Source organism: Mastigoproctus giganteus, chromosome 4, assembly GCF_048544385.1.
Source record: "Mastigoproctus giganteus isolate SK-2022 chromosome 4, ASM4854438v1, whole genome shotgun sequence".
In the NCBI taxonomy this organism is placed as follows: domain Eukaryota; kingdom Metazoa; phylum Arthropoda; class Arachnida; order Uropygi; family Thelyphonidae; genus Mastigoproctus; species Mastigoproctus giganteus.
Window position 1 is genome coordinate 193,199,510 of NC_143578.1, and position 23,360 is coordinate 193,222,869.

General features: G+C 36.1%; 1 protein-coding gene across 1 annotated transcript in view; it reads right to left on the bottom strand.

Annotated features, from left to right (window-relative positions):
- Positions 1-23,360, bottom strand: part of LOC150087292 (protein NDRG3-like) — a 206,624-nt gene that overhangs the window by 37,842 nt on the left and 145,422 nt on the right. Inside the window, exons 8-10 of the mRNA XM_090371112.1 lie at positions 20,443-20,546; positions 20,269-20,334; positions 14,052-14,151 (exon numbers count right to left, since the gene is read on the bottom strand). Coding sequence (XP_090227238.1) covers positions 14,052-14,151; positions 20,269-20,334; positions 20,443-20,546 — 270 coding nt within the window. The remainder of the gene's footprint in view (positions 1-14,051; positions 14,152-20,268; positions 20,335-20,442; positions 20,547-23,360) is intronic.

The window sequence follows — 23,360 nt, forward strand, 5'->3', positions numbered from 1 at the left end:
TTCCATGATAAGCGCATAACACATACTGAACAATGATCAGTCAATCCACGCTCGCGATTTTGTCACCCCTCTCCTTTCACCCACTGAGTGCTGTTTTGACCGGGAAAGATAATTTTAGCCACGCCCATGTTTTTTATGGCGGAAAAATGTTCATGGCGCTTTAAAATTCACATTTTTTTTTAGGTTTCATTTTATATTAAATCAGCGACCGCGAATAGCAGGGGTTTACTGTATTTCTTAGTTGGTATGAAAGTCCTAGCACCTTCCAAGATTAATTCCTTGAAGGCAATTTCTGCCTTTTTAACACCATCAGTTGATCCCACTGTATAGAATTTAAAAACTGCTTGAGACCAGTGTTGTCACCTTTGCAAAAACAAAAACCCTTCCTTTTACCCTTGATGGTAGTTATATCTAAGTAAATCCCACATCAGCAGACTGTGATCACTGTCACCTAGTTGTTCCTTTATCTACAAATTATTAATGCATGAATAATCATTGCTGATAATCAGATCAAGAGTATTACTCCCTCTGGTTGCCCCTCAAACATTTGCTGTAGAAATCAATCCTCCAATAAATCCACAAAAGTCTTGATAGCATGCAAGTGACCAACCCAGAAGTTCCAGTCAATATCTGGAAAGTTAAAATCCCCATTACAAGACATTCTGATTTCCTGTCCCACTATTTCTCTGCACAATTGTTCGTTGCACTCAGAGTCATTAAGCATATAACACACTCCTACTCTCATTTTCCCTTTCCCAGTGCATATGTCACACTAAACTGAGTCAACACTGCACTGTCCTCCCATGTCAACTGGATGTACTTCCTTAGATTGTGTTTCTTAACTAATAGAATAACCCCTCCTCTCTTCCTACCTTGTCTATCCTCTCTGTACACATTATACTCCCCAAATTCCAATTCTGCACTGCTTATATCTGTATGACACCATCTCTCTTATATCCCAACAATATCTGCCTTTGATATCTTGATCAACACTTGAAATTCATCAAATTTATTTACTATACTTCTAGCATTGGTGTACATGCAAGTATACATGCACCTGTTCTTACTCTTAGTTACCCTAACACAGCCCATGTATTTACTTGTTCCATGATGACTCCCAGCAGCTCTTGAAATCTCCAACAACCTGCTGTCTAGGCTGCTGCTTATTACAATAGAAGCAGTGCAAAAATCACTTTCACCTCTGCCTGTGGCACTGTCAATCTCCCCAAGATAGCAGTTTTCTGACCTATTTAACACTACCTCAATAGCATCCACAAATATTCTTGTACCTTTCTATTTAAGTGTATCTCATACCTGTAGAAGCAGTCTCTCCTGTTAGGAAGCACAGACCATGCTGAAAAAAAAAAAAATTCTGCCTCACAAGCATTGCACAATCTCTCCAGGGCCCTTATCATATATTCCTTCCTATCGTGTCTGGGCAGAATTGCAGACACTTTCAAATTCAACCCTAGTTTGCAACTTTTTTTTCAATATTGACCTCTACTTGTTAAGTAAATCTGCAGATCTCTTACTCTTAAGGTCATTAGTGCCAACATGTACAACAATATAACCTTTGTGCCCTTAAAAGATGATATCCGCTCTACAACATCATCAACCTTTGCCCCTGGCAGACATACCCTGGTCCTGTTCCACCTATCCTTTTTGCATAATATTTTCCCCGTCTCCCTAACAATAGTCACTGACAATAACTAGCTTCTGTGGGACCAACACATTCTGCCCTGGAGATTTCCGCTGTGTTGCCTGATGCACAGCAGTGAGCTCTGCCATTGAGTTAGGCAGCTGAGAGTTTGATGGCCCTTCTTATTAATTTCCTTGAGAGCATCTACCCTACACCTCAAACTCTCATAGATGTCCAACAGAATGCTGAGTTGGCACGTAATTTCTTCACAATCTCTGTACCTAGCACACACACAAAGACATCCTCCTTGGCTAGATCTTGTTCTGTTCTAGACAGGTCTGCAAACGGAGCTGCAAACATTTCACATATTTTTTTAGACTGTGATGCGTTGGAGAATCTTGGCTAGATCTGGTTCTGTTCTAGACAGGTCTGCAAACATTTCACATTTCACACATTTTTTTAGACTGATGCGTTGGAGAATTATCCCCTTTGGTTCATCCCCAAGCCACAGCACTACTGCTACTTTGTGCTCGTTGCTTTGCTACTCTAGTCTGGGTCATGATTCCGTTTAAGTACAATTTAATTAACAATTAAATTTAATAAGAGTATAAATTTTTCTGATTAATTGATAATACTATACTAAGTTAATTTCTAATACAGTGTTACGTATTTTACTATTAGTTTTATGGTAAACCTTATGCTATCAAGTTCGGCATATATGTTATGTTATTCCATATCGTATAACAATGGCAGCAAGTTATGAATAGCAAAATCTATGGACACTTAAGTATTAACTTTCAAAATCACTATCCAAATTCAAAATAAACTAAGGAGCTTGACTAGGACTATAAAGCTACTTATAAATATAATTTAATATAACAATTAAGTCAATAAAACGGCTAAATATAAATAAAAACTCAGCGTTCACCGGAGCTGCAAAACATACATGGCTGGTATCCATAGTGTTTCTGTGAGATATGTTTTACAAAGTAAAGTTGAAAATGGATCACCGTTTTTTTTTTTTTTCGTGGAATGAAAAATGAGTGATTGTCATTATGAGGCAAAGTTTACAGGGAAACCAATTGACAGCACAACACTCTAAACAGTGCAACAAAGAACAGTTCAGCCAGATACTCAACCTCAGTAACATTAATAAGAGAAAGGTGAGGATCCAGTATATTTTAATTTCAAACTTTAACTGTAAAGGGGTACAGTCTTTCATTACACTTACCACTTTTTTTCAGTTTGCCGTGCAGCACTGTTAAAAATATCAGGATGTAAATTTAACTAGAGTATACGAGGTGTGATCAAAATGCTCAGGACTGAACTAATATTGGGAAATGAAGAATCTTACTGGATCTCCTTCAGAAATAGTCTCCTTGATGCTGTATATACTCTGATTTCAATACTTCTGTAACTTCCCAAAGTATTTCTGATAGCTAGCTGTTTTTGGAATTGCTAATAGTTCCTGAGAATAATTTTTCACTTTTTGAATAATTTCTTCAAGTTGTTGCAAAACTGTGACCTTTCAAGGGGACTTTAAGCTTGAGGGAAACACAGCGAACTAAATGCAGCATGTATGGCAGATAAGAAGCCACAGTGATGGAGTGCTTTGCAATAAATTCTTCAACGGAAAGCATTGAAAGTGCAGGAGCAATGTCACAATGCCAGTACCAATTCCTTGAAGTCCATTTTTCCACAACACTGTGTAATCAGTACAGAACCTGTTTGGTAATATTTCTGGTGCACTGTTAGACCATTCTGAACAAATTCAAAATGAACAACCCTGTGAGCCAAAAACACAATAAGCATGATTTTCGTATTTCATCAAGATTACCTTGCTTTTTTTGGACCTCAGAGAGGATGGAGTTTTCTTATGAGAAACCTGAGCTTTTGTTTCTGGATCATAGCAATACACCCACAATTTGTTACCAATAATGATGGAAGAAATAAAAGTGTGGGCCAGCAGCAGTAGCAGGTTTAAAAAGATTACATGCAAGGCACAAAACTGGCTGAAATGCTTTGTAATCCTAAATCTTGTGTTAAAATTTATTGACATATCCCACAAGCAATAATGAAACAATTTCATCAGCAACTTTGTGGACAGTTAAAGGTCGATCACTCCCAATCAGATCATGATCAATTGAATCATTGATTTCTGAAGTTGGAGGGTGGTGGCCAGAGCAAGGATATGCTTGATGGACAATCCCTATGTAAACTTTGCAAATCATCGAAAAGACTTCACTTAAAATGTGCAAACAAACAAACAATAAAAACTGAAAAAATAAAAGATCAATCAATAGCATAGGTATTTTAGCAATGGCCATGATAATGCTAAATAAGTTAATATGAAGAGGGGACCAGCAAGCAAAAGATATAGGATGAACAGCAAACAAAGGTCCTTTAGTTGCAAAAGACATACAATTAGACAATAACTAATTGTCCGATAATGAAATACTTATAAAATATAATACTTAAAATATTTAATAATCAATAGTGTGTATATGCAAATTCAACAGTTTTGTTGTTAAGGACCAGCAACGATCCCACAACCCACACTATGTGCCGCCTGTTTATACCAAACAACATTAGTGAAAAATGTAACTTGGTATCTGCCACACTGGCTTGACACGTCAAAACAAACTACAAAAATAAATCAAAATGAAAAAAAAAAAAAAAATTTTAATTAGGCTTAAATTATATTGCAAACATAACATCTGTAATGTTGCCATAAGACCAATACCTGCACCAAACAAAAAACAAGTTTAAAATACTGCCAGCACAGAAGGTTCTAGTGAGTGCTATCTACTGAAATCCAAAATTTGTCAAGAAGTGATGTTTAAAATAAAGTAAACCCCCGCGAATAGCGGGGGTTACGTTCCTGAGAAATGTCGCGAATACTGAAAACGTGAATACCGAGTTATGGCTCCCATAGTAATAAAGGGGTTCCGTTCCAAAGTATGAAATATATAAGAAAAACTAGTCTAAAATTTTGTCTATGTATATATTATATTTTTTTTTTTGTTGATATGGAGGTTTGATGGCGCATAAGCTACTTTGGCCATAATGCATATATATTATATGTACCTTCATAATATGACTATGTACATAGACAGTACATAGTGAAATGCAAGCATATGGCATCGAAATGAAAATAAGAAACAATTTAATATTAAATGTAATATTTATTAGAAATTTCAAACAAATCTTTCAAACCGGCACCTTTGCTAGCAAAAAAAAACTAATCCTGCCAGTGCTATCACCAGTTTCGCTAAAGTGTTGATAAAGGAGTTTTGCTTTTTCACGAATGATGAGTGAACTTAACGGAATTTTATTTTGAGTTCAGTCTTCTATCCACAGATTTAAAGCTTTTTCCATTTTTTCTAATTTAACATCACAAGTTACAGGGCAAATTTTTTAAGCAATTAGCGCGTTTTCACGGACACTACGGCGGAATTTTTCTTCTGATTTTTTGATTGATTGTACCGTTGACTCATTGATTATATAATGTTTTGCCACTGAGGAGACACTTTCACCATTAGAAATTTTGTCTAATAACTCAATTTTATTCGCTAATGTCATCACCTTCTTTGATATTTTCACATTTCCCTTATTATTCATAGCCATATTTTTGTACGGGTTAGAAAGAACTTGTCTACGATAGTCACTTTCTTCTGCTAACACACTCGAAAAAGTCTGTTTTACACTGCAAAATGGTAGATTTATCACTTTTGTAAGTATATCAATTTATAAATTGATAAATTTATTCAATTTATAAGCATATAAATTAAAAGCAAACGACGAAACCTTCCATGACAAGTGCATAACACATACTGAACAAGGATTAGCGAGAAACATCCATGCTCGCGATTTTGTCACCCCTCTCCCCCCACCCACTGAGTGCTGTTTTGACCGGGAAAGATAATTTTAGCCACACCCATGTTTTTTATGGCGGAAAATATTCATGGCACTTTAAAATTCACATTTTTTTAGGTTTCATTTTATATTAAATCAGCGATCGCGAATACGCGAAGACAGATACCACGAATAGCAGGGGTTTACTGTAATTAATTGTGCCATGTATTAAACCAAAATAAATATGGAAAAAAATATTAACTGGATAAAAACAGAACTGAATATATAAAACTACTATACTTAAAATATAAAATTATAAAAGACCGAACTAACACTAATGATTAAAAATATTACTTAAATACGTTGAATAGACAAATACTATACATATATATTACTGTTTGTAATACGTAAGGCACACAAACAAATAAATGACTCCCTTCTCTTATTATACAGTTTCACTGACACACATGCTCCCTGCCTATCTCCCCATCCCAGTTTTACCTTCTTCCTCCCCTTTACTCCCACTCACACACACTGGTATTTCTCTAGTACTTATAATAGGAAATCCACTGGAAGCACTTTGAATGATGAAAAACACCTATAGAGAGGACTGAAAATTCTTTCAAACAATTTATGGTGGTGGGAGGCAAGGAGGGTGGAGAGAAGGGAAAGGAAGGAGCCTATAAGAAGCAAGATGAAGGGTCAAAAATAACTAATTGAAAAAACTACAGAAGCTGAACATCTTATTTTTAGAAACTGATATTGAGTGGCCAATTAATTTTTGGAAACTTCAAATGTTTCACATGGAAGCTGTCAGGCATCCTGTATGATCTTATAGTGAATTGATCACACTACACACCAAAAATGTTTACTGCTGTCCAGAAAGCCAACTACATGATAATTTCATGACAATTCAATTCTGATGATGATCTGTCACTGCTTGATCATATTATTGCTGGAGTATAATTTAGTATTTTTTTTTTTATGACCATTCAAACAAAGCAACAGTTATCAATTCATAAATCACGTGTCTCTTCGCAAGAAGGGAAAAAAATCCAATAAAGGGATTTTCAATGATTCCCAGAAATTTTTGAGAATGGCGAATGAGTGATGTAGAGTACAGAGACAGATTGCAAAACAATTCATGGTAAATTAAAAGATATCTATTTTGTGAGATATATATGTACATATATCTCACAAAATAGATAAAATGAAATATGTAATAAGAAATTGTAGGGGAATAAAGTGAGAAATATGTAGCAGATATAGGCTGATGCAAAGTAACAGAGACAAATATTGCTAGAATACAGATATATAATAAGAAAAGAGTAATATTATTAACTATAACAATGGGATAATATTTATTTTATTAAAGCTGAACATGCACACTACTGAGCACCCAATTATAGTGTATGTGTAACACAATAAAAATAATTGTAATAAATTAGGAACTTAGCAAGGGGGGGGAGATCTAATTAGATTACATCGCTTTTTGCACCAAGGGAAAACAAAAGGATATTAATCGTATTAAGGATATTAACTGAGTTGTCAAAGCAATCTAAATTGAGATCATTTACAACTGAGGAGGGTCTGTTAAAAGGACTATGTTTCTTGATATCAATAATGGATGGATGGATGGATACAAAAAGTCTGCCAATGTCTTGATGGCCTAGAAGGGGCATGAAATTTGAAATTAGCCAGGGTTCTTCTGACATCAAGAGTTTTGATATGAAAATAAACAGAGAATTTCTAAAGAAATAGTACCTTACGAAATTACGCTGGACAGCTTAGTTTTTTCAAGTGGATCTTCTTATACAGATTCAAAATAACTGAAGTATAGTCAATAATTGGCAGAAAGTGAAAAATCTTAAAAGTTTACAATCCTTACAAATTTTGCTCTTTTTTTTTTTTATCATTCAAAGTGCTTCCAGTGGATGTCCCATTATAAGTACTAGAGGGGTGGGTGTGTGTGCGCGAAACAATCTTTTTTTTTTAGTGATTTTATCTCTGCTGCTTTGTGCGAGCCAATATCTGCTATGTCTTCTTCTTCCAATTACATAGCTCCCTGAGGAGCTGTTGTGGCCGCCAACAAATTCCTCCAACTGAATCGATCGTGTGCTATATGAGCAGCATCGCAAAGTGTCATGCGCAGAAGTTCACTGATCCCATCCTTCCACTTAGTTGCAGGTCTTCCTCTGCACCTCTTCCCCTCAGTTTTTCCTTCCATTATATTCTTCAACAGCAAGTTTTCTGCTGCCATAGCCTTTACTCTAATAGAATTATTTTAGAGTTTGGGTCACATTAGTTAACTTTGCTCACTCTGAGCTTAGTATTCATAAACAGTATACATATATTTTACAGTCACTCAATTTTCTCTTTCTCTAATGTTTTGGTTTTCAGTACAGTATCTTTCCTTTCATAGTATAAAAGCTACTATTCAAATAAGTTACCTTGGGCACTTTTGCCTGGTTTACAAAATACAACATTGCCAGTCATTAATCAAATATCTTTCTGAGGATGACTAATTAATTGGCTGATATCTTCCTCATTTTCATTTTCAATTTTTCATTATGTTTTACTGGCATAACCTTTTTTTGTTGGATTTTAGTTGTGGTGACATTTAACAATTTGGGCACTGGCTAGCATCTTTGGGATGCTGTTTAAGATTTTATACAGGTTGGGGCAGGGAAACGGGCGATTTTAAAAAAGGGTTTTCTGGGTAATGGTGTGGTGAGGAGAACTGGGTCACCCAACATACTTTTGCCGTTAAAGCATTCTACAAAAACAATGACAGCCAAGAGGCCACTCAACCTTTATTTTGCATTCACTTTAAGCTTAAGCAAGATCCTGTACTGTCTGCTTATGTCATTAAAACATTGGTATATATAACTTTGAAGAAACTGGTTCAACTTTCAAAAAGAAGCCTATAGGTGAAATAAGAAGTGCTTGTACTGGAACATGTGGAGCTGTCAGGACTGCCTCTCATGGAGGTCAAAAACATTCTGCATGTTGACATGTACTGTTCAACTTATCCATTGGGAGTGTACAACAAATGCACCAGGACTTAAATTTTCATCCTCACAAAGTACAGGTACTGCAAGAATTAAAACCTTGCAATAATTCCTCACGTGTAAAAACCTTTGTCAAGAAATGCTAAATCAAATGGATCATGATGAAGACTTTATTCACAATCTATGGATATCTGATAAAGCTTACTTTCATCTAAATGGTATGGTTTAATGTATAAATAAAACTTTCATTATTGGTCAGAATCAAACTTCCAACAGTAATGTACAATTTCATCTCACAGATTATCAGCCCATACTTTTCTGAAGATGATAATGGAAGGGTAACAACTGTGATCATGTTAGCACAGGCTGTTGTGCTAACATGATCAACTTTTTTTGACTGTTGAACTAGCTATTAAGTTTCTTCAAGTTAATGAAGCCAATTGGTTTCAACTCTCACTACCAACACAATGTTGAAGAGCTAAAAGAAAGAACTCACAAAGAAATTGCTGGAATTCCTTTGAAGATGCAGCACAGCATCACGAGAAACACTTAAGGAAGATTAGAATATTAACATAGAGATGGAAGTCACCTCACGGATATCATCTTAAAAAAATAAATGGCATACGATGTACTTTAAGATAACATATTTGTAATTTGGCAAATACAAATTTTCTAATTACTGAGTTTTTAAAATTGCCTATTTCCTACCTCACCCAGTATATTTCAACATATTTGTGGATGATTTTGCATCCTTATTTTAAATGATAAAATTTTTATATCCAATCTGTCTACATTTTGTGGCCCTTCTTCTGATCCCACTTTGTTTCTTTCCTCTCTTTTTATTCTACGACAGTCTTTGCCATATCTGTTTCCCAGTGCTGTGGATGCCCACTCAATTTTAGCAGTCTAGCTATACCAGTAAACATTGTGATATCTCACTCTCTTTGCTTTATAGTACCAATCTCTTCAGTGGTTTATAAATTAATACTTTTAGGTTTGAAAATAATTTTGGCAAATCATGTACACTTTATATTTTAATATTTCAAAGTTACCATGCTTCCTTTATTAGAAGTTAAATGAGAATAAATGACACTGTTACACACACGCTTGAATTTGTTTTAAAATATTGAAATGTCACCATATTGACCTACACTTAATATAGACATTGACTATGTTTCACTGTTCTGTAGAACCCTCATCTTCGAGCACTATATTTGGGAGAGGGGGGAGTACAGAGATGGAAACAGATTACAAAACAATTCATGGTAATATAAAAGATGAAGTTGCTATGTAAGCATACAACTGATATGCAATTTAATAACAGCAATAAGTTCAGAGAAGCGTAAAATTTACTTTTGAGAAAAGAACCAAGAATGTAATGTTTGTTCAGTTTAAAGAGTACTTTAGAAATTAAAAAATATATATATATTAGTCCAGAAAAGAAACCATTACTATTAGACCAAATTTATATTAAATTAAAAACAGTTCAAACTTACAATAAACAAATTTTAATGATAAAAAGAGAGTAAATTATTCTTTTTCACCAAAAATTATTGTAGTAAGCATCACATTCTTGGTTCACTTCTCGGGACTTAAATTTTAAGCTTCATTGAAGCTATTTTTGTTATTAAATCACACATCAATTGTACACTTACATACATAGCATCTTTATTAATTATATTTACTATAAATTGTTTTGTAATCTGTTTATCTGTATGTCCCCCACCCCAACTCCAGCATCCTGAAGGCAAGCTTCAGCAGAACCCTGAAATGTAGCAAACCTGTATTAAGTGAAGGACGACATTAATAAACATCTTTAACCCCTTCCTGGAACATTTTTTCCTGAAAATGTGCCATAACGGATCAGCTTTTTTTATTTTACAGATTAAAAGTATACATCATGCGAATACTCATTGTATAGTTTGTGTTTTTTTATAAATTTTTTAGTAGAAAATACATGGGAGTAATTAACCCATTTGGGCTATCCCGAGTTATCTTGTGTATGCCAGAAAGTGTGCAAATGACACAGATTTTTTTTTAATAAATTAGCACTTTTGAGCTAAAAGAAACAGAAAAACACAAAAAAAATGGAAACTTACTTTATTCCCTGAAAGACAAATTGAATTCCATAAAAAAAAAGCATGCCATAAAAAAACAAAAGGCATTTCATGAAGAAAACAAAAAAAAAAGGTAATTTTAGTTGGTGTGGTAGGCCTTGAAGCAAGGAGTGATGCAAAGGCCAATTTCACATGTTTCACACATGTAACGTGTCTCCTTTTGAATTTTCTTGCCATCTCTGTTCTGCTTTTTGGAGCATACCTGACAAGTTCTAGTTGGAAAGTTCTTAGTTGGTGGAATATCAATGGCATAATGGCCTGGTGAATAGCAAGTTGAGTGGGTTGTTGAGAACTGTCTTCCCTTTCTAACTGGTGGAATTTACAGTGATATTTCTTGATAAGTTCATCAATCAGGTCCAATCTGAAATTCAAGGGTGAAAGAGCTTTTCGGCCATCTGAAATCATGGCTTTATACAGCAGAAATGAATTTCACACAGCTAGGTCCATTAGGTGAAAGAAATCCTGTAGTATTTTTTAATCTGTTTCCTGGGCAGGGGATAGTTCGCCAAATGCTGGTCAACTTTATCTACACCACCTCCCATGGAAAAGTTATAGTCACAAACTACTATGGATCTCTTCACTAATCCTGTTCGAGTTTCTATTTCTTCCCGAGATGGATGATGGCCCCCTAGATAACAACACTACATCTTTTTTATCTTTCCAACGTAAGGCCATGACCTCCTCTCTTTGAAAAGCAGCAACCTCTTGCCTTTTCAGCTTTTCCTTTCTGTTTAGTCTCACTGTACCATAAACATCAGTTTTCTTTGTGATAAGAATATCAGCTAATTGGGGACTGGTATAATAATTGTCAACGGTGAGGCAATATGAGAGTCAAAACCACTTGTGTAGACATTGGAAGACCAATAAAGTCTGGATCCATTTCTGTACCTTTTCCTACATATATTACAAAAGTTCAAACATAGCCACTTTCAGATTCACACAGCATATAATACTTTATGCCAAACCTTGAGCGCTTCAATGGCATGTACTGCACCCAACCGAGTGTTCCTTTGTACAGCATCAAGCTTTCATCTATTGTTATGTCTCTTTTAGGAACATAGACTTGTAAATTTATTTTCTAAGAAGCAAGAGACATCATAAATCTTGTTTAGTTTTGGATTTGGGTGCTTATTTGCATCATATGACTCATTATCTGAGAAATGAAGGTATTGTTTTATCTTTTTATAATGCCCAAGAGCCATTGTAGTTCCAAACACTGGTGTCTCAAGTAATGGCTTTTTTTGACCAGTGCATATATTCTCCAGGTTTTTTTGCAATACCGTGCAGCATTTTCAGAGCAAAAAATACTCTCAATTCAGCATGCACATTGGAGTCCAACTAGAATCAAAAGTGCCACTTTTTTCTGCAAATTTATCAGTCTCATAGCACACCAGATTGATTAGTTCTTCATCAAAAAATAAAGCAAAAAAAAAGTATAGGGAGTCATTTCATTTGTACAAAGGGTACTAGGAAAGTTTTGCAATACAGCTTTGTTTATTTAATTTTTTCAAAGTAATTTCCTCTACATTCGATACACCTCTCCATCCTCCGAAACCAATCTTTAAACCAGTTCTGCCAAGTTTCACTAGGGAGTAAAGCACACTCGTTGTCCCAAGCCCGTAGAAGGTCCTCATCACTGGAAAACCGCCTCCCTTTTAGCTTCATTTTCACATGCGGGAACAGTGCAAAGTCGCAGAGAGCAAGGTCTGGACTGTAGGGAGGGTGCTCGAGAAGTTTCAGTCCTGTCGTGGTCAAATATTCGGTGCAGGCTTTGGCGCGGTGAGCTGGAGCATTTTCGTGATGGAGGTACCAGGTGTCCATTCTTGACTTTGGCCGCAGGTTCTTCATAGATCCAATGACTTTAGGCAGGCATTGTTCAGTATATCACTTAGCTGTGACTGTCTTCTGCGTGTCCAAAACGACACGTTCCACAATTCCACTCGATTTGAAAAATACAGCTATCATTTTCTTCTTTACAGATCGGGATTTTCTGACAATTACGGGTGTGTCGTCATCATCAAAGACCCAAACTTTGTTTTGAGCCTTGGTCGGCAGATCGTAATAGTACAGCCAAGTCTCGTCACCTGTCACGATGTTTTTCACATACCGAGATTGTCCCGTATCAAACTTTTTTAACATCTCCCGGCACCAAGTCACACGTCGTGTCATCTGCTCTTCAGTCAGTTGATGCGGCACCCAGAGAGAACAAAGTTTCTTCACGTGCAAATGATCTTGCAGAGTCGAACGAATTGCTGGTGCATTTAGGCCCAAAGTATCCTCTATCTGTTGGTAGGTCACTCGCCTGTTTACGTCAAGCATTTTCCTTACAGCAGTAACGTTTTCCTCCGTAACTGACGTTCGTGGCCTTCCCAGCCTCTCAGAATCCTCCAGAGTGAAATTTCCCCTTTGGAATTCTCTATACCACCTGAATATCGTTGTACGATGTGGACAATCATCATCTAGTGCAAGAGTCATTTCTTCTAAGCACTGGTCTATGGTTAAACCACGCACGAAATTACACCGCAAAACTGTCCTTATCTCATTTCGTGACCACGATGCCATCGCAAGCACTTTACACTCTCACTACTAATGAATAACTGAGCCCATCGACGGCACGGCGGCTACTATGCACGTATGAACATGTCTCAACATGCAGCTTCCTGTGATTCATTGTTGCGTCATATTGCAAAACTTTCCTAGTACCCTTTGTATTGCTTTCAATGCGCAAAATTGGCTGTGCAGTAAATGGAAATCTTCGAGGGGCCAGGAGGAGATCTTTAGTGCAGTCAGTTTTGAACCACTGTCTAGCATCTAAAACACTGACATCACCATTTTCTTCATCAAAACCTGAAACAGATTCATCAGAAGTTTCCAATTCACAATATGAATCGTCATTAATCTCTTCTTCACTACTCGCTATATAAATAAATTAAAAAATCAAGTGGAATGCACAAGCGGTAACCTTCCGCCACAAGCAATAATCGTGAACTAAATACATTCTGACATTGCTGTACAATATAAGTAAAATGAAACCCAATCATCTGCTGCCAGAAATCTCAGAGTTCACTTTGAGAAATCTCAAGATTTATTTGGCTAATGCAAAGTTAGCAGGATAAATGCCCGAGAAAATACGTTTCAGTCCTAAATTTGGAGGTATTATTGTTTACTTTTATCCCGAGATATCTCGTAAAGTTCCAAACAACTTTTAAAACTAAATACGAGATCTCGGGATAATCCATGAAGGGGTTAAAACAAAATTACACGTGGTGCATATTTTCATTAACTTCTAATAATGACAAACCATATATCAGTCACCTTTCAGATAATTATCATACATCCATGTAAAAGACAGTGAGGAAATTCCTGAGTGATGTCATTAACTATAACAGTGGAGATAATTTATATTATCGCCACAGAAAGTTTGCTTACTTTCATCCAAGTTGAATTGGATGGATCCAGTCTGCTGTTCATTGTTACAGTATCATCAAGGTGAGGGGAAAGAGCACCAGCCAGAAGCAAAACATGACATCTAAAAAAAAAAAAAAAACACACAGAAAACTATTAATACTGTGAAAAATAATAGTAATTAAAACACACACACACACACACACACACACAGGCTGTTCCAAAAATATGCGGACTGGCAACACTGATTCATTGCTATGGAAACGAGTGACGAGTTTTCAGTCTAAGAATGTTCCCCCAACTATTCTTAGTTAGTTTGTGCAAGTGTATCACATAATATTCATTTTTGTGTTTGTTGTAACAGTCTACGTGAAGTGTGTTTTATGATGGGGGATGAGAATGATATTGTCATTAATTATTACACAAAGAATCGTGATTGAATTTTGTGTAAAGTTAGACAAAGGTGGTTTTTGAATAAAATAATCACGTGTGACGAGTAGTGGATTAAACATTTTGATCCTGAGTCCAAACAGCAGTCAAGCATATGGAAACAAGGTGATTCACCATCTTGAAAAAAAAAAAAAAAAAATTTTTGTTCATCAAAAAAATATGTTGATTTTGTTTTTTGATACTACAGAATAATACTGCAGCACTGGGTTCCTGAGAAACAAACTGAAAAAGGAGAATGTTATGACATTGCGAGTTCATCTCAAAGGAGCAATTCGCAAAAAAATACTGGCACTGCTTAATCAAGAATGGTTTCTTCTTCAAGATAACGCTAGGCCACATGTTGCACAACCAGCAATACAAGCTTTAGCAAAAATTAGTTGTCAACCACAAGACCACTCTGTATACAACCCAGACTTCGCACCACGTGATTTCTGAACTTTCCTGAGCCTCAAAAAAAGAGTTGAGAGGTAAAAAAAATTAACACAAATGAATAAGTTAAATCTGCCACATCTGCTATCCTGCAATGCCTTTCAGAAAATGGGCTGCAGCATGTGTTTCAGAAGATAGTGAACCGCTGTAAAAGGTGTATAGAATGTGAAAGACACTACTTCGGAAAGGAGACCCATACCAACCTCCCAAGTGACTCAGAGCAACGATCTCAGTCCGCATATTTTCGGAACAGCCCTCATATATGTACATATTAACCCCAGGGGCTCACATCTGGTGAGTATGGGCTTGGCACACCCAGGGTCCTGAGCTGGATATCATTATTCTTCTCTTCTTGGTGATTCTTTCTCTCTCATTGAGAATTTTTTTTTTTTTTTTTTTTTGGCTGGTGCAGTATAAGCCTTGGGCTTCCTTACACCATATAGCTAATAATAATAATAATATCCAAACAAAAAATATTAAAAGCCAAAACTGAATCCAATACAAATGGTCCTCAACTTATATATCAATCACCACTTATGTCATTAACAAACTACTGCATATATGTGAGGGCTGTTCAATAACGAATGATAAATTTTTGTTTTACAACATACCTTTATTAATTTTCCTTATATTGATGATCCTTTTCAAAGTAGTCCCTAAAATGCACTTACTCCAACGTTTCTGCCATTCTTCAAAAATGTGGTGGAAGCCATTTTTTCCATGCATTTGAGAATTGCCTCCAATGTCTTTACAATCTCTTCTGATGACTGGAAGCATTTTCCTTGCAGCTCCTTCTTTAACTTTGGAAATAAAAAAATATTGCAGAGTGCAAGGTTAGGGCTGTAGGGTAGATGAGGAACACATTTGACATTAATGCTAGCTAAATACATGATGAGAATATGAGCAATGTGAGGTCTCACATTATTGTGAGACCTCATCTGCTTGTGGTTATGGTCATTTGCGAGGAATGTGATCCTGTAAAGTGTGCAGTAGTTTTGTATTAAGGTCCCGTAATAGTCGTATGACAGGGCACAACATGCTGGTAAACCATTCCTTGAATGTAAAAAAAAAAAAAAAAAAAAAAAAAAAGATCACCATAACCTTGCCTGCAGAATCCACAAATTTTGCTTTTTTCAGTGTTGACGATAATGTGGACTTCCAAATAGCTTTGCTGCTAACTCTCTGCATCGAAATTAAACCATGTCTCATCTGCTGTTATCACTTTATGTAAAACATTACCAGCTTCAGCAACCATCTGTTGCAGCTACTGACAAACCTTCATGCAAGCTTTCTGTTGCTCAAGCGTGAGTAGTCTTGGAGCCCAGTGTGCAAAACACATCATATGCAAATGGCCATGGAGAGTACTGTCCATGCTTTCTACTGATATTCTCAACCTCTCTGCCAGTTGACTACACAGCAAATTCCTCTCATGATTACAGAAGCAGTGTTTATGGTTTCTGTGGTGACAGCAGTGGTTGAGCTCTAGGCCCACCAATTTTTGTGATTAAATCATGTCTCCTGAGCATATTGGCAACATAATGCACTGATGTATATATAGTACAGTATACACTATTTAGTTGGTCTGGTTCTTGATAAGCTCCAGTGATAAAGGTTTGTGTATTTTTCCAATTAATATTTCATAATTAAAAATGTCCGATAAAAGGAAACAGCAGTGCCTGAGTAATGCTGCTGTAGAGAAACATTCTAAACCACATGCAAGCTGTGCTATATGGAAGCATAGATTCATCATAAGCCTCTTTTAACATTTCATATGCTTCAGCTGATATTTTCTTGAGTCAGAAAAAATTTTGAGCAGCATACTGTTCCTCACGTGTCACATCCAATTATTACATAGGCAAAACTGAACTGGCATACACTTGATCAACTGCCAAAGTCACATGCACACAAGTCAACTGCATAGTTGCTATGTGATGCAGCTTGGTATGGTTTTAAATTCTGAAGCTCAGCTAGAAATAGCAAGCAGTACAGTTGTCCATGAAAGATTACAATCATTCTTCATTCAACAGTCTTAGTACCAATGACACTTGACTCGTTTACGGTAGGATAACCTACACTTTTAATATTTTAATTTCTTTAAACTATTTGTCCTGTTTCAATGAGCGAAAAATCCGAACCTGTTCTCATTGAACAATATCAAGTGGAAAATGTAATTGTTTGCTATTATATCTATATGCTACAATTTAAAAAAAAAATGAATCAATGAAAAGACATTTGGATGAATAAAATCAATGATACTGTTTTTAAAATAATATACAGCAAGTCATTTTGATTCTGTGTAATGTGTTGATGCAATTTAAATCCTCATTTTTAATAGGCCTCAATTGAATGGACTTAGAAATAAACGACAGAATTCACTGAACCAGGCTTTTCACTAATGGGAACTAGTAACATTACTGCTTCAATCTAATAGTATTTATCATCAATTGAAATATTTTCACAATAATGCAAAGCCAGGGAACCAGAATTTTCCCTTACTATTTGTCTTTCAGCTCCAGTGAGAGTATCTGAGAACACTTCAGCATAAGCTCTTCTACTTGATAGAAGAAGTACAATAAAATACAGTATCATAACATTTAATGGTTTTTTTTTTTTTTTTTTTTAAACATTTTAGAGTATACCTCTTTTTCCTATCATTCCAGCAACTTCAGTGACTGTTTATTTCTTATGAGTTTAACAGACAGTCAGATTTAGAAAACAGGTAGGCGAAGGTAAAGAAGCCAACACGAAAACCATGGGAAACTTTTAGCAGTCAAATGCGTTTCCTGGTACCACATCTTTTCCCTGCATTCTCAGTAAACTGATGGTGCATGTTATCAGTAATGGCAGTAGAAGTCAATAACAATGTATTGATTAGTTTTTTCTCATTATTAAAAGCAGATTATTGGAGTTCATGAGTGTAATGCCTTTGCGGCTGAAATTTACTTATGGGTACACCCTCCAGACTGCCTCAGTCTTAGGGTGTTTATCCCCCCCCCCTCCCGGTGTTTTACCCTGATAGGAAAATGACTTCTACTGCACTACTGATAATATGCACTGTCAGTAGAAGTCATTTTCATATCGGGTGAAAACAGCAGGAATGTGGGATAAACACCCTAAGATTGAGGCAGTCTGGCGGGTATACACATAAGTAAATTTCAGCCCACTCATGAAATCCAATAATCTACTTTTAATAAGAAAAAACTAATCAATACATCGTTATCGACTTCTACTGCCACTACTAATAACATGCACCATCTGTTTACCGAGAATGAGGGGAGAAACTGCGGTACTGAGAAATGCTTTTGACCGGTAAAAGTTTCCCGAGGTTCTCCTGTTGGCCTTCTTTACCTTAGCCAACAGGTCTTATCCCCGTGTAGTCTGTTAACACGAGGTTTACTATAATTAGAAAATTTGTTGCAGTAGGAATTTGACTTGCAACTACATAATGCACTGATGTGTATATAGTACAGTATACACTATTTAGTTGGTCTGGTTCTTGATAAGATCCAGTGATAAAGGTTTGTGTATTTTTCCAATTAATATTTCATAATTAAAAATGTCCGATAAAAGGAAACAGCAGTACCCAAGTAATTCTGCTGTAGAGAAACATTGCAGAAAGGGTTACAATACATTAAAAGTATTAAATAATCATTTAATATATATTATTATATTAATCATTTATTAAAAATAATAAAACTTAATGAGAAAAGACTATTAAAGTCTGAAATTGGAAGGTAACTGGATCTTGACTGCACACCATGAAAATAATTCTAAAAAAAAAAAAAAAAAAAAAAAAAAAGACCAAAATCAGTGCTGAAATTAAAAGTGCAACATCATCTCATTCAACAATTGTAAGAAAGCCTGCAACATTTTCTAGGATTTGAGGTCAAAATAGAAATACCTTTGATATTTTTTTTGGATTGAAGACCAAACAAAACATTATGCCTTTAAACCTTTACACCATTCAGGCCAACGCTTTAAAGGTTTTTTGAAGACTAGCATGGAGGAGGGGGGGGGATTCATGGATGAACGTTTCATTGAAAGTAAGGGGACATTTGTGTTCTAAGGCTAGGGATGGCATGCCTAACATCAGAACGTAGGGGCAAAGCTGCTAGTATTAATGAACAAGCAGCTGAATGTTCTCCAAGGAAACTGGCAGAAGTCAGTGGAGAGACAGTTTATCGTTCTAAAAAAGTCTTCAAGGTTAACTAGGGGCTTTACTGGAAAAATATGTCTTCAAGAATTTAAATTGGCCAGGTAGAAAAATCAATGCTTGGTTTTAAAACAGGAAAGGAGACATTTTTATTTGCTCGGTTTAAATGCTGCAGGTAATTGCAAGCTGAAACCCTTGCTTATTTATGATGCTGAAAACCAGTAGTGTAGGCAAAGAACATGTTTGGGCCCCTACTTAATTAATGAAAATTGCAAAACAAGGAGACATCCAAAGACCTCGGGTCCCTAAAGGGCCCGGGGACCAGAGGCCTTGCCTGCCTACATGGTAGCTACGCCACTGCTGAAAACCCAAGATAAAGGGAGCCTTCACTAAAGTTAAAGGAGCCTTCATGTCATCTGGAAATCCATCCGACAACCTGAATAACTGGGGTTGTTTTCGGGGAGTGGCTCACAGACTTCTTTTGCCAGCTGTTTGGAGTTATTGTCAAAATAACCTACCAATTAAAGCACTGATATTACTCCTGGACATCCTCCATACCTTGCTGATGTAGACCCCAACATCAAGGTTGTTTTGTTCCCCCCCCCCTACACACACACACACACACACTAATATCCCTTTTCCAGCCCATGGACCAAGGGGTGATTGATTTTTTTTAAAGCATATTACCCAAGAACCTCTCCCCAGGCTCTCAAAGACAGATCAGGATAGCACCTGGAAGGATTTCAGGATTCAACATTTGGGAAGCTGAAGAATACTGTGACAAGATTGCTTCTGGTTTACTGGAATTTTAAGACAAAATGGGGAGCGGGAGTACCACTGCTGCTGTTCAGGAACTACTTTCTTCTCATTCTTGGGAGGTCACCAATGAAGACTGTCTTCCCAAAAATGCCATTCCAGCTGTATTTGAATTTAAAACATTATGATAATGATGTTTTCTTTTCTTTTTTAATTGCAAATATAGTGTACAGTATTCAGTCCAAATCAAGTCAGAAACTTTCTTAACATGATTACTGTATTTTACATATGATTCAAGTTGATTAAATACACTTTCTATATTCATATACATAAAATGTTGCCTCTCACACCTTTGGTCCCCTACTACATTGGTTTCAACTTATGGCACTTTTTTTTTCAGAACACAACCTATTGTAAGTCAAAGGACTATCATGTATAGACATGTATACTTACTTGAAATTGCGTGCAGTTTTCTTTTTTTGAGGGTCTGTTTCTCTTATAATTCCAAGATCATTTCGCCTGCAACATACATTAAAGCATTCATAAACTTAATGAAAGAAACTTGTAACAATAATTGTTCAAAAAAAAAATAATTAGCATATCAATTATTTTTGTCACAAAACTTACTTGACAAAGGAATCAATAAAAAGTGCCAAATTATGGGCATTGATTGATTTTGTGAAATACTGACGATAAACCTGGACCAAGTCATGGCTACGGTCTTCAGTCATCTAAACAGATAAAGAATGTTTAGTTTTGTTTTTCTTTTTAAATATCTTATTAGTAGAATAATAAGAGGAGTTTTTACTAATATTATTACTAATATTTTTTAATATTATTATATTTTTTAATATAATATTTTTTACTAATATTATTATAAACGTAGAACATATTGAGTAGTACAGCTCTGATTCATACTATCTTTTTAAATATCTACACAGTGTATATATATATATATATATATATATATATATATATATACAGGGTGTTTCAGTTAAACGTTTCAGAACTTCTAAGAGGGGTAGGGTACATCCTGACAACTCGAAATCATATAGCAATGTGGGGTCGGAAATGCTTTCCTGAAGCGGTATTGTACACAGAAGTCGTCGTGCGACGTTGTGCAGCACAGATTCGATTTTCGGTCAATGAATGGGCCGGTATTATGGGAGATCACCTCATCGGACCTTACCTGTTACCGTGTCATCTAACCGGACCTATCTACTTGACCTTTCTGCAGCAAGTATTGCCACAACTTTTGAGAGATGAACAGATTTCTGCATCGACGCAACAGACAATGTGGTTCCAACACGATGGAGCCCCTGCCCATTATAGCGGAGATGTTCGTAACTACCTGGATGTCACATTTGGTCAACAGTGGATCGGACGTGGTGGTCCCGTGCGTTGGCCTGCTCGGTCACCCGACCTATCATGTCTTGATTTCTTTTTCTGGGGTGATATGAAATCGCTAGTTTATGACACCCCTGTTGACAATGCTGAGGAGCTGGTTGCAAGAATCGCAGTAGCTGCCGAAGAAATTCGAAATTCGCCTGGAGTATTCCAGAATGTTCGGATGTCCATGCGTCGGAGATGTGAGGCGTGCATTGTAGCCCGTGGAAGAAACTTCGAACACTTACTTTAATCCATGTACCTTTTGCTTCTTTTCATGTATTATTAAAACGATTTCTCACTTACGGTCTCTTTTCTTTATGGTGCTTCTGTGTACAACACCGCTTCAGGAAAGCATTTCTGACCCCACATTGCTATATGATTTCGAGTTGTCAGGATGTACCCTACCCCTCTTAGAAGTTCTGAAACGTTTAACTGAAACACCCTGTATGTGTGTGTATATATATATATATATATATATATAAAAAATGGCAAAAGTTGTTTTAAAAATACTTTATTTTATAGTCCTAAAATTTAAAAACCAGTGCTACATATATAGTTTAATGTAATTTGCTGTAAAATTTCAAAAACTTATCACAGTGAACCTGGGTTTAATAGACTTCACAGGCTGGGTTCCAGCCTATGAAGGGAGGCTTTCAGAATAGATTTCTGATGGCAACCGTTATTCTGCTGCTTTATTTCAATGGTCTAGATTCAAATTTGAACCCAAACAAGTGAAATTTGGAGGTTTGGATTTGAATCCTGTTGAAGAATGGAGAAATTCTTAAAGGCCTCTTCAACCAGGACGGTAGTTAGATAATCTCACGAAGATGGAGCAGGGGTTTCTCCCACGGTGTTATTCCTGGTTTTTCAGCCCACATAACAAGTAAATCAGCTCATAAATACACAGATATGGCTCACAAATATGGCCTTAGATGCTAATACAATATACAAATCATAAATAACAGTTATTCAATCTCCAGTGGAGATGTACAGTGTTTATCCTGCAAAACATTCAAACCAGATTATGGACTTATGATTCTACAGACATGATATACAAGTCCTATGTTTACCCATGTAATGGAATATACATTGGTGTTCAAAGAAGTTGCATCGCCTAGGAATTTAACATTTCTAACCCTTTTTTGCAATGGTATGTTACATTAATGACTATCATCACAACTAGAAATATAAACAAAAGATATTTATTAATATAATAGTTAAGGCAAAGCTAAGTAATATTTGACAGGTGCTCTCAAAATATTGCCCATTGTTGTTTTGTATATTTATCAATGATGATGGTTTAGCAATGATGATAGTAAATTATCAATGATGATAATTTATCAATGATGGTACTTCAGGTTTAACATCCAAGTTTGCAGATGATACAAAGGTTGGCAAGGTGGTTAATGACAGTAATGACAGTATGCTACTGCAACAGGATTTAGAAAATTTAGGCAGATGTGCTGAGAAGTGGCAACTGAAATTTAACATTGACAAATGTAAAGTACTGCATATGGGTAGCAATAACCGAAGAGAAACATACCAACTGTGTGGTACTACACTCAGGGAAGTGGAAAAGACCTGGGGGTAATTGTGCAGTCAAATATGAAGTTTGCTGAGCAGTGCAGATGGTCATGGAGTCTTGTCAATAATATATAGGAATTTTGCTAGCAGGGACAGGGAAGTGATTATCCTGTTATACAAGACAATGGTCAGGCCACACCTAGAGTACTGTGTACAGGTCTGGAGGCCTTATTTTAGGAAGGATGTAGAGTCTCTAGAATGAGTACAATGAAGGGCAACAAGATTGGTGAGGGGAACAAAGAGGTGCTCTTACCAAGAAAGAGCTTAAGTTCTGCAAATTGCAGCGCCTGTAGAGTAGGCACCTGAGAGGTGATCTGATTGAGGTGTATAAGGTCTTGAATGGGTTGAGCAAACTGAATGCTGATGGGATTCTTCCTCAGATTAAGAATCTGAGGGGGACAGTTTCAAATTGAGGAAAGACAGTTGTAGAATAGTTGTGTGGAAAATTGCGCTTAGCCAGCAGGTACTTGATTGGTGGAATTTTTTTTTTTTTTTTTTTTGTTATTAGCTGATGCTGCATAAGCTTGCTTTCTTGCATCATATGCCTATACTAATGCTAATATTCCAAAATG